Below are 17,634 nucleotides of genomic sequence, written 5' to 3' on the forward strand. Positions count from 1 at the left end.
AACCATATGATAATTCATTTACGTGTCATCTCATTCATAAAAGTATCCAACTCCAACAAAATTAAATTAAATTAATTAGTGACACATCCACTCCACCCAATGAAAAATTAAATAAAAGAATAATATCTAAATTTCTCTTTAATGTTTTTTTTTATATAGTATTGTAAAAAAAAGTGAAATTTATTTTTAACATTTAAAATTTTAAACAATTTTAGGTTTAACTACATGCAACAATTTCAAATGAAAATAAAATGGTTTATGAAATGAAATTATTAATTTATTATCTAGACTAAAGGAGATAAGAATATGAAATTCTAAACAAATTCTCGATTAATAAGAGTGGTAAAGGGTTGATTCTATCCTTTCACACCTCGTCATTTAATCTACGAGATATCAATTGCACCAAGTAGATAAAGGATTGTACATTTTATTCCATATTAAAACGACGTCGTTTTAATATGAATAAGAAAAAGAATTAAACCCAAACATATGGTTTGAGTTTCTTTTTTTCATTCTAAACGGTTAAAGATTGAGATTTTGTTTGATAATCCAATTAATTATTTAAATTAAAATTTCAAATACTCATTTAATTTAAATGTGTTTGATAAATATGATTTCTCCACTATTTAAATTAATCAATTAAGTTAAAAATCATTTATTTTGATAAATCAAAATATTTAAATTAAACATTATGAACTAATATTTTTATATTCAGAACTCATTTTTAGTATTTATATCATTTAATACTTTTAACATTTATAATATTTAACATTTAGAATTCAGTTCATATTTTTTCAGCATTTAATTTTTAGTTTTATCAAGCAGCATCGGAAAACTACTCCATTTTGAAAAGGTTACAATAAATTTTTACTATTTCTCATCATTAAAAATATTTTTGCATTTCCAAAAACATTACATTTGAATTTTGACCTTACCCAGTAAAAATAAAAGTTAATTATCATAAATACTTATACTTTATATAAATTATGTAGTGATAAATATCAAATTTGACTATAACGTTTTTGAAAAAAGTACAAATTTAACCTTCAGAACTGGCCCTGGGCATATATTAGGAGTGCGGCCACTCTAGCCCCTGCTATTCCATTCTAAACCGAACTGAGGAAAATAATTCTTGACTTGAAAGAGGATGCAGGTGGTTGAATGGCGAATGGCAGGGAGATTCTGAAATTGCGGAGGCTTGGTTCGATCAAGCCGCGGAGTATTGGAAACAAGCCATAGCGCTTACTCCCGGAAATTATATTGAAGCGCAACTTATTTCGCCTAGGGTCCATAAAATGTCGAGACCGGACTTGTTAGCCTTTACGTATGAATTTAATGCAAAATTAACCCTAACATTTTCAAGCAAGATTAATTTTACTCTTAAAATTCGAAAAAACTGATTTGCCTGTTATTTAAGGGGTCACACTAGACTTTCCAAACAAGTTTGTCGATAAATAAAACAATTTTAAAAAAAAAATTGTTGGTTATTTGAAACTATATTAGTAATATTAGATATTTTAGATACTTTGACAAAAAAAAATTATGATTAATTTATATGTAGCAGACTTAGTTGTTAATATTTTAACAAGTTTTTTTATAATTGTATTAGTAACATATTAAATATCTCAGATATAATTAACGTTTGGAATGTCAGATATGACAACTATATTTTAAGGCTCGTTACTTCCCACATTCTTCAATTCTTGAAGCTGAAGTAAGAGCTAATCCAAGTTATATTTGGCGTAGTATCCTTGCTGGTCTTCCACTGTTGAAATCACAAATTCGTATTCTTATCGGTTCAGAGGAGGAGGTGAATGTGTGGACTGGTCCTTGGCTACCTGATGAAATCAATCCATATGTTGATAGTATTGCGCCACCTGGTGATGAATCGATTACAGTGGCTATGTTGCGATCTGATAGGAATGGTGAGTGGGATCATTCGATTTTGCAGAGTCTATTCTCGGTAAGGGATAGAATACTTATTTCTAAGATCACTCTGAGTCAGAGAGAGACACGTGATCGTTGGTGGTGGAGGTTAGAACGAAATGGGGCCTATTCGGTTAAAAGTGGCTATAGCTTCCTACAAAATAATAATGTTAATGGTCAAGAGGTTGAGATGGGTAGGGTTCTGAACAACATTTGGAGGATTAAATTCCCTCCTAAAGTTCAACATCTGATGTGGAGAGCAAGCACTCTGTGTCTGCCAACAAGATCTGAGCTAGTAAAGAAACGAATTTGTCACGTCCGTGTCTAAGATATTATGATATTGCGATAAATTGGAGACTCCTAAGTGTTGATTATGATCTTTCTATTTCACGCCCGATGCCGATTGAGGTCATTTAGGGTTGGGTGTGACAGAATTAATATCCCAACACGTTGTCCTCGATGCAATATTCATGATGAAACTATCCTACATGCGCTAGTCACCTGTCGAGAAGCAAGACAGGTTTGGATGTTGTCTAAGGTAGGAGATCTGAGCTCTCGGGTTAGTAGCTTCTGTGATTTCTGGGCTTTTATTATAAATCACCATGATAATATATCTGTTGAGATCGCTGCTACGTTATGCTGGGCAATTTGGAATGATAGAAATAAGCTGGTGTGGGAAGAGATTCGACAGCCTCCTGCTGTTTCTTATAACAATGCAACAGTGTTTCTGAACAGTTGGCAGCATACCCAGACAATGATTGCAGCACCTGGTGGAGAAGCAGTTAGTTTGAAGTGGTTGTGCCCGGCACAAGATAGTTTGAAGCTCAATGTTGACGCTGCTCTATTCTAGGATGCAGGTCATGCTGGTTTTGGTTTTGTGTTAAGGAATCATGAGGGGTGCTTCATAACTGTTGGCAATGGTGTGATCAATAACTGTCAGGACCCGCTATTGGCTGAAGGAATGAGTTGTCGTGAAGCTCTTAGTTGGTTGAAGAAGGAAGGGTTTCCGAATGTTCATCTGGAAATGGATTCTCAACTCTTGGTTCATGCAATTTCTGGAACTACAGAACTAGTTTCCCCTTTTGGCATTATTGTTGATGATTGTAAAGCCCTGATTAGCGAGCTAAATATTTTATCTGTTTCTTTCATTAGGAGGTCAACGAATAAAATTGCTCATATACTTGTAAGAGCGTCTAGTTCTGTGTCTGGTCATGGGATATGGAAACATAAGCCCCCGAGTTTATTTGTAATGACTTAAGTGCTGATATTGAATAATAAAATTTCATTTGATTTCAAAAAAAAAAAAAAAAAAAAAAAAAAAACCAACTCATCCTTTTTAAATCCGGATCATATTCTACCTTTCACAGAAAAATGTTTATCCCGCCAATGTAGTAAGTAAATATATTTTGTACTTAATTATATGCATATATAAAAATTCCATGTTTGTATTTTGTTTAAATAGTTTAATTTTTTTTCCATATAAGAGAAGATAGGTTAATTAAATATAAACTACTAATAATAAATTGACGTATTTTATAAAGGAAATACTGGTAATAAATATGAATTGAGTTGCTTTTTTTTTTTGTGAAAATTATTAATAATTAAGAAAAAAAAAGCGATAAAACCAACATAAACTGAGTTTTGAAGCTGCGTTTCCGTTTTGGGTCACTTTCTGTTCCTCATCCATCTCTATCGATCAGTGTCGAGGAGATTCCATGTTTGACGCCGCTTTCCTTCCACACCTTCGAACACTTCTGCAAGTTCTGCGTAACGGTAAATTTCCTCTTTTTTCTGCTTTTTTCACATTTTACAAACTTAAATATGGTCATCTATTTTTTCTGTATTGTATTCATGGATATGCCTCTATATACACATTTTAACACTTCAACGGATGAATTTTTATTATCGTGGGTTTTTCAATTAACATTATGTATTTTTAATTTCATTTTTAGAATTGAGATTAATTTTTAATTGAAAAAAAAATTCAAAATTTGAATATGATTTGATTTGATTTGCTTCAGTGAAGAAGTACTAATTCTGGAATTGCTTTGTTTTGTGTTAATATCGATGGAAAAAAATGATGTTGTTTTTGAATCAGGGTTGAGTTGCTGCTGAGATTTTCTGGATCTGCATCAAAATATGGAAGTCCGTGGTGATTTTGTTCAGTGGCTTGGAGATGACATGTCAATCAAGGTCTTTTTGCATTTGGACGACCCTTCTGATCTAGCCCGTGCTTGTTCTGTGTCCACTTCTTGGCGCCATTTTGGTATGCTCATCTTTAGTACTTCAGGCATTTTGATTACTTATGAAAACATTAGTGTATGTTGTTGGAATGTATTGGTTTGATTTTCCTATTGTGTATTTCAATTGGAGAATTGATAACTTGCATGATTTTAATTTAACCGAACTTATGCAGAATGTGTTTGTTGTATTCTCATTGAAAACTCCATTTGGGTATTAAGAATGGCAAGATTTGTGTGTGCATGTTTTTTCATTATGCTTTCGCTTATTAATTAGGTGTTTGGAAAAATAAGCCGGATCGGATTGGACTCCGGATAGAGAAAAAAATAATTGCAGCTAATAATTTGAGAATGAAATTGACACAGATTTGATGTGAAAACCCCCAAACAATTTTAGGAAAGACCATGGGCAAGGACATTAGAATTCTACTATGAGAATGAATCAGTAGTTACAAATGCTCTCTAAAGAGAAAAACAATATTTTCTACTTCTTTCTTATAATAGGAGTTGAACAACAATATATAATTCTCTCACAAATACATACCCTCATAATTGTAGCTCTTCCTAATTGGCCTTGCTCTACCTTGTGGGATATCTCTGTACTGATGAGGTTCTCTTCTCATTTGGAGTTACAAGATTACATGCATGCTGGTGCTGCATATTAGCCTAATATAGCCCCTCCAAAATGAGAGATAATCTAATAACATTAATTGGCATGTGGCCTATTTTGTCAAACCAAAAATGAGAAACTCTTAATTCAGACAGTGGCACGTGTTTTGACTTAATAATCAAATGAAACACGTTTTCTCTTTTTGACTTTTCTTTCCTTCATTTCTTCTTCATCTTCTTATTAGTATTATTAACATTATGATGATGTAGGTTTCATCATGTTCTGCAGTGATTATGAATGGTCTCTGCAAGCAGCTGTGCTTGAAATTGATGCCTGAAATGACTAGTGTTGCTCCTGTCATTGAATTGAACAATATGATTGAACCTGTCAGAGTTGGACAGAGTGAATGCGGGGAGGAGCACCTCAAAAGAAATCATAGAGTCTATGCTCAATTAAGTCGGGGCCTTAACCCTGTCTTGCAAGAAGATTGCATATCAGAAGCCATACGTGCATCCAGCACTGATAATTACCCAGAAGAAAGCATTTGGAACACTTTGGAGCCAAATGATAGAGTTGAACATGGGGCTTCATACTGGTCAAGCAAAGGGCAAAGTGACCCTACTATTCCTGAAGTATTAATGTATAAGTTGATGTCTAAGTTATGCCTCGTTACTGAATTTCATATCCAACCATTTCAAGGTTAGTCCCGATTGATTCTGCTCTTGTATTGTATAAGATGATATTTAATTGCCTCACCAATAGCATTACCCTGTATATCAGCATATTTTCAATATGGCTTCCCTGTATATTCATCTAAAGCTGTCCGCTTTAGATTGGGTCATCACAAGTACCCAGTCCATGATGAGAATGATCTAACAGTCAATTCTGCTACCAACCATAATTTAATGGATGATGAATTTACCTGGACTTATACTTCCCCAGAGTATCCTATGGCTAAGGTAAGTTGCAGTGTTCAACTCTTATTGTATCTGGCTTCCGAACCTTTATTTAATACATTTGTTTCTGCGCTTTCTCTGCTCATTAAGCAACGTTATTGAACTTGAGCAGGACAACCTTTTTTTTTTTTTTTTTTGCATTGTTCACTAGTTAACATTTCTTCAATTATTTATGTATTTTTCTGTAAATGATGGTTGACCATGGATTATGAGGAAGATGTCTGTCTTGTGCTATCAGTTTATTGCTAGCAATATTTTGAGCTATGCGGCTTTTGAAATGATAGGTGCTGATAAATTTGGATATTGGGAAAATAGCAATTATTAGTTGGATTAAATTTTGAATCTAAAAAATAATTGTGCTATCTATGGGTGCTACTAGTACCTAGTTCTTTTATTTATTTATTTTTGTTTTCTGTTTAATTATGTTCATAATTTGAGCAAGTAAATTGGCAGGAAAATTGCTTGCAAAAATTCAAGCTACCAGAACCTGTTGTTTGCATTGGAGGGATTCTGCAAGTAGAGCTACTGGGCAGAGTCCAGAGACAAGTAATGGATGGATTATATTATATATGGTCTCTCCCTCGATCTATCCTTCATATTACTAATTTCTTTTCGGCTTTATGATTTCCTGAAATTTGAACTTCATGCAATATCCATGTGCATTTGTGTTATGTGTACATTTGATGTTCGGCCCTGAGTTAGGGTACACCTATTGGCTTGCCCTGCAAGTTGGGGGAAATGTGCAGGAAGTTTAGGTACCTTCAAAATGTATCAACCTTGTGTGAATGAAAATAGCGTCTTGGTTAAAATCTGAATCTTATTATTTTGTTTTATGGCAAGCTAGAACGGATTATTCAGTAAAGGGTCAAGAACTTTTGTCCTTTTTATTTATGAAAAAGAGGGGAGTAGAGGATCTTTTTTGGTTATGCCTTAGCTGATTGCTGTTTTGAATCTCCTACTCTTGGTGACAAGAGCCAGGAAACATGAACATGTTAACTTCTTTTTGCTACCTCATCCTCCTACTCTCTCTCTCTCACACAATCATGCTTGGCTATTCAAGTTTACTAAATGATAAGCAGTTATCATCTGTCCCAGATGTTAACGTCAAGAATGCAGCATATTGAAATTTAGCTGAAACATGGACTGTGCCTGCAACTTAGGAATTGATTACCTCTAGCAGTTTGCTATACTCGAGACCACCAGTCACAACAGCTGAAAGGACTTTGGAGTAGACTTTTCATATATGCATACCTAGCATGTACTTGTTCTGACTTTTCTTCTTTGATTGTTTGAAGTTCCACGATCTTTTCAAAATATCTGCATCTTGATGTAGCACCCTTGAATTTTTGTTGTTGGTGCAGCATCTCACATGTTCAGGCTGTGGGACGTCCCCTTTCTCGCCCATTTGATGTAGAAATACATGATCCCACAGGAAAATGCACATTGAAGTATTGCCCTCAAAGAGAATCCAGAATTTTATCTAGCGGATTGTCTAAAGGCGACGGAGCCGGAGGTTCGACTTCCCGCTTGCACACATTCACTACGAGATTGATGGCGAGAGGTGTAAGGGGATGGGAAAATATGATTCTGAATACACTGCTTGGCATTGGACCAGTTGTCGAGGAGAATGAGTCAGAAGAGGAACTTTTGGAGGATGACTCAGATGATAGCCGCTCAGCACATCCATAATTTTTAGACATGGTACCGTTTCCCCCATTTAACCCCTTCTACAGCAGTAAGAATAATGATGGGATTTGTCTATGCAAATGGGTTTTGCAGAAAAGAATATCACCAGCATTGCTGTTTTGACTGGTTCGATTAAATGGGTTACTATATATATGACTAATGTACCTATGTAGTTTAAAAATTACAATTAAGTGGAAGCCATTAATACAGTAGATCCTTAATAATTTATGAGACCTTGTAGCCAGATGTAAGTTATACTTTGAGACTTGCTCTGGGATTCTCACGTTTATGATATGATGTTATTTTCCGATAACGACTTTCAAATGTCTTGTTAGATTATGTTTATCTTGTGTTAACGATTTGCAACTGTTGATGAGAAGCCAACTCTGTCAGGACTCTTGAATGGCTAAACGAGAAGCTGGCGGTGCTTAATAATTCAATGCTGGGTGTCTCTACCAGGTAGTTTTTGCTTTCAAATTAATACAACAGCAGGTGAAACCCTAGGATGATTTGCTCTTCTACATTATGATTTGTCACTTAAATTGGCAAATTACCTTGTGACAATGTTAAAATGGAAAAGCTCGTTGCATTCTAATTTTCATTTAATAACAGAATAAGAACTTCTGGATACCAATATTTACAATTCACAAACTCAAAGCACATTTCTTTCTTGCTAATACAAGATTAGCAACATATATAACATGACTAACACCATTTGGTAACTTGATGCAATTGCAAGACCGTCAATGATATAAGGAAGTTTAAAATATCATATTAGCTGTTCCAGTTTTGTCCAATAGATTACACTTGCAAGACCAGACACAAAGCCCTCAAAAAAGAAAGAAAAGATAAAGAGGTGAAATAAAAGAAACATAAAAGAAGCTAATTACCTACAGAAAGACAAATGCCTGATGTCACAAAATTCAACGATTAGAGAAAACAAGGAGAGGTGGAGCACATAGAATAGCAGCTATTTAAAATTCTGTACAAATATTCGGATGTCGAATATCAGGGCCATATAAAATGTTAGTCATGCCTTCCAACCGTAACTCGCATTTTCGTCAAGGTCACTGCTAAAAAAGCCATTCTCAGAGAAATCGTTGGTAATATCCGGAACCATGTCATCCTGCAAATGGAGACTCTGCTGCAAATCCATTACTTTCTGGTTATAACTACTGTTTCCACCGGCTGCAGAAGAATCACTGTTTGAAGCACCTTTGAAACTGTTGCTCCGGCTAGGTGGCCCCCCAATACTTCCTGAAACAGTGGGTGCAGCAGCAGGCACACCCGAAGAGTTGCTTCCAAATCCCATTCCATTCCTTCCGAAACTCCCATTTCCGATCTGTCCTGCAAGAGAGTGGTGTTGTACTCCTCCCGTGCTATTATTGGACATCTCCTGCAGCAGCTGCTGGATCATCTGCTGCTGTTGCAAGGCCTGGTTGCCTTGAGAAGACTGTGTATGGTTTTGTTGTAGTAATAAGCTATTAGCACTCGATGTTCGTTGTTGGAGCTGCTGTGGCTGTTGCGGAGACATTTGAGGACTTGAAAAGCTGCTTCCCGGTATGTTTTGCAGGGATCCTTGCACAAATGTTGCAGAGCCGCCTTGGAAGTTCGAAGATGGGCTTGGGCTAGGATTATTAAAAGGCGATGCAGCCTCCTGCTGATGCGAGCTAGAGTTTGAATTAATAGAGTTCTGCCTCATGAGCAGATTCTGGTAGTTCGTAAGAGCTAACGCTTGTGCTGAACCATTGATAGCACCTCGACCAGCTATATGATGATTGCTGTTCATGTGATTGTTTATACCTGGATGTAAAGCCATTAGCTTATTAAGGGTGTTCCTGTCAGTTGGCAGGCCCTGAACATTTGCCAGCTGCTCCATTTCCTGCATCTTTTGCATCTGGAGCTTAGCTGCAGAGGCATGCCGAGGATAACTTTTCAACCCCTCTGCGTTTAAGAGTTGGATCAGATTGTTAAGGTTAAAACAAGAATCTACAATTACAGAAACAAGTAGGGGAAAAAAATGCATATTATGAACCAATTAATAGTCTGCAAACTGCTAAATGCATGTTATGAATTAAGATCAATTCAACGTCCAGCACAGGAAGCGAATTTGTATAACTTTATTTCAAGCCAGCATAAAATGAATTACCTATAGGCCCTACTTTTTGTTCCCGGCAAAAATCAACCAAATCCTTCATGCTGTTTACAACCTCAGATATCTGTCACAAATTTTGAGTTACCATTTGCAAGAATCAAAGTGCTTGATGTAAATCTATTTCAATGAAATCCAGATCCATAAAAGCTCAAACCTAACCTGCAAACACCTGACATATCGTTTGGAAAAACCCAGATCATTGAGAGATTGTAACTCCAAAGTCTTTGCAAGCTGACGCCCAGCAGTCAGGACCCTTAAAAGCCATGCACATTGAATCAGTATTAGCCGTTAAACCAAATTTTACAGTCATGAGAATCAAGCATACAGCAAATAATATATCAAAGAAAAAGCTCTGATTGACCTTTAATTTATTTACAGAGAATCCTCCATTAACACAATAATGAGGTGACTCAAAATCTGAATAGACCCACAAGAGAGTTTTCAAACTCATTCCACGTGATTATCTTAAGGTTTCTTAATTCTTAGTAATAGTACTTCTATTTCACCCTTCTATTTCGTGACTCGAGCATCTAAAGCTAACATATTGAAAAATCTTAAAGCCTTCCAAAAAAAAAAAAATTTAAGAGGTCACTCAATCTACTCACATATTGCTGTTTGTTTGCAGATCCTGCTGAGAAACCCCATCAGAGCCACTTTCAGCAATTGTGCTCTGGCACTTCTGTGCAACCTGAACTAACTGATTTACCTACATGAGAAATATCTGTGTGTTCAACATATAAATAATAATAACAGAAACTTGTGGTATGGAGTGCAGAGAAGACCTAGTTAATAGAGAGAGCAAAAAGATTTTCCTTCACAAACCACTAAGTTTACCTAAGCAATATAACTTAACCTTTGAACTTCTATAACAATCTAGATCTCAAAAGTACTCCAGAAAAGAAATTTACCAACACTTTAACAACATTATGTTCTCCAGAAACATCACAACTGCTCCCATTTTGAAAATCCAACCAAGAAAAGATTTACCAAAGTTAACACGATGATCATCCATTTATTCGTAAACGTAACTTTGATTTGGTCTAGCAAAGTAAAAACAAAAGAAAATATAGGCAGAAAATAAAACCTGTGGTGCAACAACCCTTCGTGGAAGAAGTTCCTCATGGCAACGAGCACAAAATTCCCAGGATAAAATCTAAGATATGAAATATAGGCATGTCAGTAGGTCACCTCAAAGAGCTCAACACTAATCATAGTATTATACATGCAAATGAAATACAATCTTGATATGACCTTCAAATCATGGGTGAATATGATACGAAGCTGACCCTCACGAACTACACGAAGTTGCTCATATACACTCTCTTGAACTGCTTTTCCATACTCTAGCATCATTATTCCAGAAGGAAATCTACATTCGCGTGGCAAGTCCAAAAACAAAAGCTCATCAATGACACCGCTACCAAATTTGATTTCATCGAGTCTAGGGAGTACTTCAAAAGTGGCCTCTGTAAAAGTTGTTGCAATATGTCAGCGTAATTATTTGTATCTCTAGAAGGTCTCTAAAAGCCATAGGAGTAGGATATACTGAAAAACTGTAACAAAAATACTGAGCTCTAAAAAACAGAACATGTGGATATTGTCAACAAAACAACATTTGAATACATTTTTCCTCCTTTTTTCTTATCCTGTCCTCTTCCAGTGATATACGACATGATATGCCAAAGGGCCTAGGGTTTTTACATCATAAAAAATATCACTTAAACAAACTAGAAAGGTGTTTCAAACTGAAGCTACTAAAGGATAAGTAGATGCACAAGTTAGGGAAACAAATCCTTGATTAAAGCACTGTCACCCACATGAACTATGTTTATCTTAAATCAGAGCACCTGTGTTACTATCGTTTTATTTTATGTTCTATTATTTAGGGTATTTTACTATTTAAGCAGATTTACGTGTTTTTATTATTTTTTAGGAGTTCTATTATTTAGGAATATCTTTAGTATTGTGGAAGGATACCTTATGTGATCAGGAATCATTGTACCTCTTTAAAAGGGGATCTTTATCGAATAAACTTGTACAGAATTTTTAATCAGAAATCTAAGGAAGAGTTGGTGACCTCTTTAATAAAAATCCACCGTTCCTAAATTAAGAAAAATAGAAATTACATATGTAGACTGTAAATTTTAAGTCCGTAAATATTTCTCTCCGATCAGAAGACATTTTACAGAAAACCATTTTTGAGCTTCTACCAACTGAAGGTCACAATATTTACTCACTGATGCAAATATACCAGAATTTAGTAAATAGCTTTTTGAAGACGACCATCATATAGGGGGAAAATGAGCACTAAATAACTACATTTAACTTTAAACACAAAATCCAATAACAAAAACCATCTTTCCCTTACCAAATCCTCTTCCAGACTTGGAACCACAAATGTCACACTGCCATGCCTCCTGAAAAAAAAAAAGGTGGGTGAAGGGTGCAAAAGTTTTAGACAAGCGCAATATTCAGCTATGGAAGGAAAAAATAATAAACAAATCAAAATATTCCATAAGCAGAGCATGTATCAATGAAGAAACTGAACTTAAGGTGTTTACAGTGCTGGATACATCTTACTAAATAAATGATAACAAAAAGATAAATTATAGGTATGCGAGTACTCAATGTCACTGTCAAATTTATTATTTTACAAGCAGTTGTCTTCTTAAGCTCCAAAAGCCTCTTAGTTGGGCTTTAAGTTAAAATTTAAGGAGAGAAACAGCCTCTTAGTGACTCTTCAAATCACTAAGAGCCTCCCCATCCTCTCTATTATTGAGGAGCTCCTAGTTACTCCTTATTTCATTTTTTATTAATAATTTATTATTGAGTACTCTCTCTCCTCTCACTATTGGTAAATATAACAACACTTAATAGTTTTAATGATAAAATAATAAATAAGGAGCGAATATAAGGAGTATTGTTGGAGATATATGTATTAGTCAATCCTCAAATCACTAAGAGTCAATTGTTTATATTATTTTTAGGGAGTGGACTAAGAGTCTCTTGTAGATGCTCTTATATTGCAAAAACACGAGAATATAAATGCACAAAGAACTGACCATAGCTGTTTGAGGGAAAACGCCGAGTGCATGATGCCCAACATTATCATATAATGACAAGCACCATCTTTTCTTTGCACGAGGTGAATAATATTCCGCCACAAATTTCCTCCAATAGGCAATAGAATTCTCCTATCAAAGTAAAAAAAGAAACAGAGAAATTACATGCATGTTTCAACTTCATATGTTACGTAACTAAATTAAAATTGATTTACACAGAAGAAAATTCCATTATGGACCAACATTGTTATAAAAATTAGGATAAATAATTTATTAGTCCCCGTCTTTTTACCTAATACACTGTTTAGTTCCTCTATTTTGAAAAACATATTATAAGGTCCCTATCTTTTATCAATATTAACAATTTGGTCCTTTTGTCTAATTTTTTTAGATTTTTAACCGAACATATCTTAGCTTTCAGGATAGTTATATTAGATACAAAATGGTCATGTTACTCTGTTATTTTCTGGCTGTCTGTTTATGCCAAATATAACGGTTAAAAAGCTAAAAAATATTAGACAGGAGGACCAAGGGATTAATATTGACAAAACATAAGGATCTTATAATGTGTTTTTCAAAATAGGAGGACTAAACAGTGTGTTAGGTAAAAAAGAGGGGACTAATAAATTATTTACCCTAAAAATTAACAACAACAACAACAACAACAAAGCCTTAGTCCCGAAATGATTCGGGGTCGGCTAACATGAACCATCATATAAAACCGTGAAAATCAAGTCGTGTCAGCGACACAGATTCGCTCCCTCCACTCCGTCCTATCCACTACCATATTTTCCTCAATTCCCAATAAACTCATATCACTCTCGATCACCCTCCTCCAAGTTTGCTTAGGTCTTCCCCTACCCCTCACCACTACATCCCTTTGCCACTCTTCGGTTCTCCTAACCGGCGCATCAAGCGCTCTACGTCTCACATGGCCAAACCACCTTAGTCGGTTCTCTCTCATTTTATTCTCAATAGATGTGACCCCTACTTTTGTCCTAATTATTTCATTACGCACCCGGTCCTTTCTCGTGTGACCACACATCCATCTCAACATACGCATCTCCGCCACCGACATCTTATGGATGTGGCAGTGTTTCACTGCCCAACACTCCGTACCATATAACAATGCTGGTCTAATTGCCGTCCGGTAGAATTTTCCCTTCAATCTATTAGGCATGCCGGGATCACAAAGGAAACCCGTAGCACTCTTCCACTTCGACCAACCAGCTTTAATCCTATGAGCAACATCTCCATCTACTTCTCCATTCGTTTGGATAATAGATCCTAAATACCGGAAGCAATCCGAGGCCTGAACAACTCTCCCATCTAGGGTGATTGTCCCTGCCTCCCTACTCCTACGGCCGCTAAACTTACACTCCAACTTACCCTAAAAATTAACCCAAAGCAAAAATAGACACCACATGTAGCATATGCAACTGCACACTTACAGCTGGCCGTTGTCTCTGGTGATAAAGATATTGCATCAATCGCCGAGCACATATGCCTCCGTCATAAGGGCGCTTCACCCCAGCTACTGGCTGCATGGCTTGTTGTTGCATTTGTTGTCGCAACTGCATTTGCTGCTGCTGCTGCAATTGGGCCCTCTGTAATTGTGGCATAGACTGGAAAATTTGCTGCTGTTGCCTCAGCCTCTGTTGATGAAGCAAGTTTTGGAACTGTGGACTTCTGCTCTGTAACTGCATGCTGTCCTGTCTCTGAAGCAGTTGCTGAAAAACTTGCTGCTGCAGAATATCTTCCTGTTTTATATCCAATCTAGGCTTCTTTTGCACTTGGGATAAATTATCCGGTAGGAATGTCCCAGGGGCTTGCGGCCCCATGCCACCAAGTGAAGATTGTGCAGTTTGTGATGTAGGCAGAGATGTGGCACTTGAAGCCCCTCGTTGCTGCTGTTGACTCTGCTGGACTTGCTGTACACTAGGATCTTGATGATTGCCCTGCTGTGCTACTGAGGACCCGTCAACAACAGATGAGCCTGAGATGCTTATGTTATTAGATGTAAAAGACATGGGAGATGCTGGCAAGCGCATATATGACTCTGTATTGATGCTGGCACTTCTCTGCAAGTGGGGACCTCCTGAAAGCGCTGAATTTGCATCTGTCACCAAAGAACTTGCCCCAACACTTGGTCCAGAGTTTGCCACACTGTTCAAAACCGCATTATTCATGTCCCCAGAAACCGGACCCAGATTCGGACGCCCAGTTCCGGGAATTGAATTGGATGAGTTACCAAATGATGATGTCAAATGTGAGTTAACTACAGCCTGGGAATGTCCATCCCCCTGGAAGAAAATTCCTGAACTTGAGGAAGATTGGGCTAACCCTCCAGCCACACGAGAAGGTGCCATTGCAGGCACCGCCCCCTGGTGGCCAGAGTCTAAGTAGCTCTCCAGAGCCAGGCCGGACCAGTTTTTTCAATGATAAAAATGCTCAATCTTTAACAACTTAAAATAATAAAACCCATGCAAGAAAGCGAAATCTCCCCCAAAAGAGCATACATACAAATACAAATTTCTACACAATAGAACCACTATCCCCCTTCACCAGCCAAAGAGAAAACAAAATCTGATCCCTTGTGCAAATATTATCACTGCTCAAGGAGACTCTTGTTTGGACCAAATGGAGTGCAATAATTTGTGATCTGTTTGAGCTTTCAACAATTTGTTGTAGGGATCTAAGCAACATTCAATAAACAAAGCAAATAACAAGATTAGCTGTAGAAAAACACTTGCTAATTACTAACAGAAAAATAGCGCACTAAAATATCTACCATTAACTTCCCTAATTAAAAAATCCATAAAACTAGCAAGGACGGAAGCTGCATAAATTTTCAAGCAAGGTCGAGGATGAAAAAAAATAAAATAAAAACTTACTTTCTATGCCAAAAGAAAAAAACCCTAATTTTTAGTTGAGCTGCCGAAAAGGTAACTAAACTATAGTCACAAACCCCAAATTTATGTACGCTAAAAGACTAACAACGGTGGTATCATAGAACTTGTGTAATTAACGACTAATCAAACTTAACATAAGTTAATCACACCAGAAGATCATTCAGTGTCACCAAACTCAAATCGAAATCAATATTTGCCCGAATTCCCAAATTAGAAAACCCACAATACTCGACAGTTTAGTCCTAATTCAGCACTGTAATTGTAACTTGAGAGTGCAAGATCAACGGGTAAGAAACCAAGAAAATCCATAAAAGAAAGAATATCATTAGCTTTAAGACAGTGAGCTCTCAGGTCCAAGAGATCGATCAAAATTTAGTACTCAAACCAATAACTTTAAGAAGATGAAAAAGCAAAAATTTAAAACAAATAAATAAAAAGACTTCAATATTTCCATTAAAAAAGCAAGAAAAGAAGTATCAATGAGAAGAAGAAGACTGCTAACCTGAAAACAACGAGCTAGATAAAAGCGAAACTTTACTTTTTTTTCTCTCTCAATTCGTAAACTAAAAATCAGGGGAAACAAGAGAGGAAGAGGTCGGAGGAGGAGGTCGCTTTATATACCTAGCGGGAATTGCTGAGAAAGAGTAACCGGCTGCAGCAGTAGCTACCCCCCGTACTACCGGTTGTTCCCGGTGATTTTATGGACACATGTCAACTAAAAAGTAGGGTTACGTATTCGGCGTCAGATCGCGCGGTGGCGACGCGAGCCTTTATTTGATGTGGCGTTATCTGATTGGCTAGTTTGAAGGTTACAAATCATACTTCGGTAGGTTCAGCAGGGTAGGATTTTTCTATGTTAGTATTACTTTAATATTAGCCAATGATATATCGACAAATCATCTGTTGAGGATATATACGTAATTTACCAGAGAAAGTATGGACAGAATTGTCATGAAGGTATAGAAAGCGCGTGGGTGTCGTGTTTGGAATGGAGATTGTTGTTCATGTTTTAATAAATGAGTGTAGAGTATTGAAGCTTTCATTAACTTCACACGGTTAATGGATAGGGATATATAGTCAGATTGGCATGTTAAATATCTCTAACTGTGTAGAGGGAGTTAACGGAAATAAATGGGAGTAATAAAAGGTTAAATATTAGATTAACTATATTTGAGAGTTGTTTTTGGAGAGTAAACGAATATTAATACTCCTTCTTCCCTTTCCATTATCTCCTTTAACTCTTAATCTATTAATCTCTAAACTCTCAAACAAAGGCTTAAGTTAATATTTAAAGAGTGAGGATTAAAAAGTGAATTACTATACCCATCCTTGAATTCTCACCCCCAACCCTGTGAAAAGACCGAAATACCCTTTAGATAATTTTTAGGATTTTCAAATCCTCTCAAATAACTTAAACTCTCTTTAATCTAATCCGGACTAATTTATCAACGAAAACATGGATCCAGACTAATTTATCAACGAAAGGGACCTATGATACGTATTCTCGTTTGATTTTGATGTTTTTTGGACGTTTTTTGCATCGGATTTTTCTGTTATTCGAAATCAGAATCGGGACCTAGGGGCGTGTGGAGATCACGTCGTCACCTCTGGTCTGGCGTATGAACATCACGCCACACCACAGGTGACGACGTATGAATATCACGCCTCACCATAGGCGACGGCATGATATTCATACATCGTCACATGTGGTGCGGCGTGATGTTCATACGCCGCTGTTAGACGAGGTGCCGCGGTCTAATCTCCCGGGCGGACCGGGGGGTGGACAACCTCATGGCGACGTAAGCGGTGATTGGCGCCGAAAGCAACCAATCGTGGAATCAAGCTGCTCGGCAGGACCGGAGCTTGGAGATATGGAAGAGTCGCCACCCACGAATGGGAAAATGAACACCGATCCCTTGCGGGTGACCGGTGTGGGTTCGGGAAACTTAGGTACGAGCCGAGAAGGTTAGCTCCTTTCCGGAGAAAGGCTACTAGGCACCCCGACATCGCCCGGTTATGAACCACTAGCCTCCTACTCAGCATGTTAGGCGATAACGGACTAATCGTATACTTCTTTAAGTTTAAAA

At 36.8% G+C, this 17,634-nt stretch overlaps 2 protein-coding genes across 4 annotated transcripts; one reads left to right on the forward strand and one right to left on the reverse strand.

Annotated features, from left to right (window-relative positions):
- Positions 1-3,532: 3,532 nt before the first annotated feature.
- Positions 3,533-7,731, forward strand: LOC136225946 (F-box protein At4g00755-like). Of its 2 annotated transcripts, XM_066014151.1 has the most exons (6): positions 3,533-3,699; positions 4,025-4,192; positions 5,065-5,475; positions 5,557-5,735; positions 6,186-6,304; positions 7,094-7,731. In XM_066014151.1, the coding sequence occupies exons 2-6, from the start codon at positions 4,066-4,068 to the stop codon at positions 7,419-7,421; spliced, it is 1,164 nt and encodes a 387-aa protein (XP_065870223.1). In that variant the 5' UTR covers positions 3,533-3,699; positions 4,025-4,065; the 3' UTR covers positions 7,422-7,731. The 2 variants fall into 2 exon arrangements, with proteins under 2 accessions (XP_065870223.1, XP_065870225.1); XM_066014153.1 differs by lacking the exon at positions 3,533-3,699 and having other exon boundaries at positions 4,060-4,192; positions 5,046-5,475.
- Positions 7,732-8,165: 434 nt separating this feature from the next.
- On the reverse strand, positions 8,166-16,183 carry LOC136225940 (probable transcriptional regulator SLK2). 2 transcript variants are annotated; one of them, XM_066014131.1, is made up of 10 exons: positions 16,050-16,183; positions 14,087-15,330; positions 12,636-12,767; positions 11,942-11,990; positions 10,825-11,039; positions 10,658-10,726; positions 10,179-10,279; positions 9,733-9,826; positions 9,568-9,637; positions 8,166-9,362 (listed from the first exon to the last, which is right to left on the reverse strand). In XM_066014131.1, exons 2-10 carry the CDS (start codon positions 15,002-15,004, stop codon positions 8,449-8,451), a joined length of 2,562 nt encoding a protein of 853 aa, XP_065870203.1. In that variant the 5' UTR covers positions 15,005-15,330; positions 16,050-16,183; the 3' UTR covers positions 8,166-8,448. The 2 variants fall into 2 exon arrangements, with proteins under 2 accessions (XP_065870203.1, XP_065870213.1); XM_066014141.1 differs by having other exon boundaries at positions 14,087-14,801; positions 16,050-16,128.
- Between the last annotated feature and the right edge of the window lie 1,451 nt (positions 16,184-17,634).

This window comes from Euphorbia lathyris, chromosome 1 (assembly GCF_963576675.1).
Source record: "Euphorbia lathyris chromosome 1, ddEupLath1.1, whole genome shotgun sequence".
In the NCBI taxonomy this organism is placed as follows: domain Eukaryota; kingdom Viridiplantae; phylum Streptophyta; class Magnoliopsida; order Malpighiales; family Euphorbiaceae; genus Euphorbia; species Euphorbia lathyris.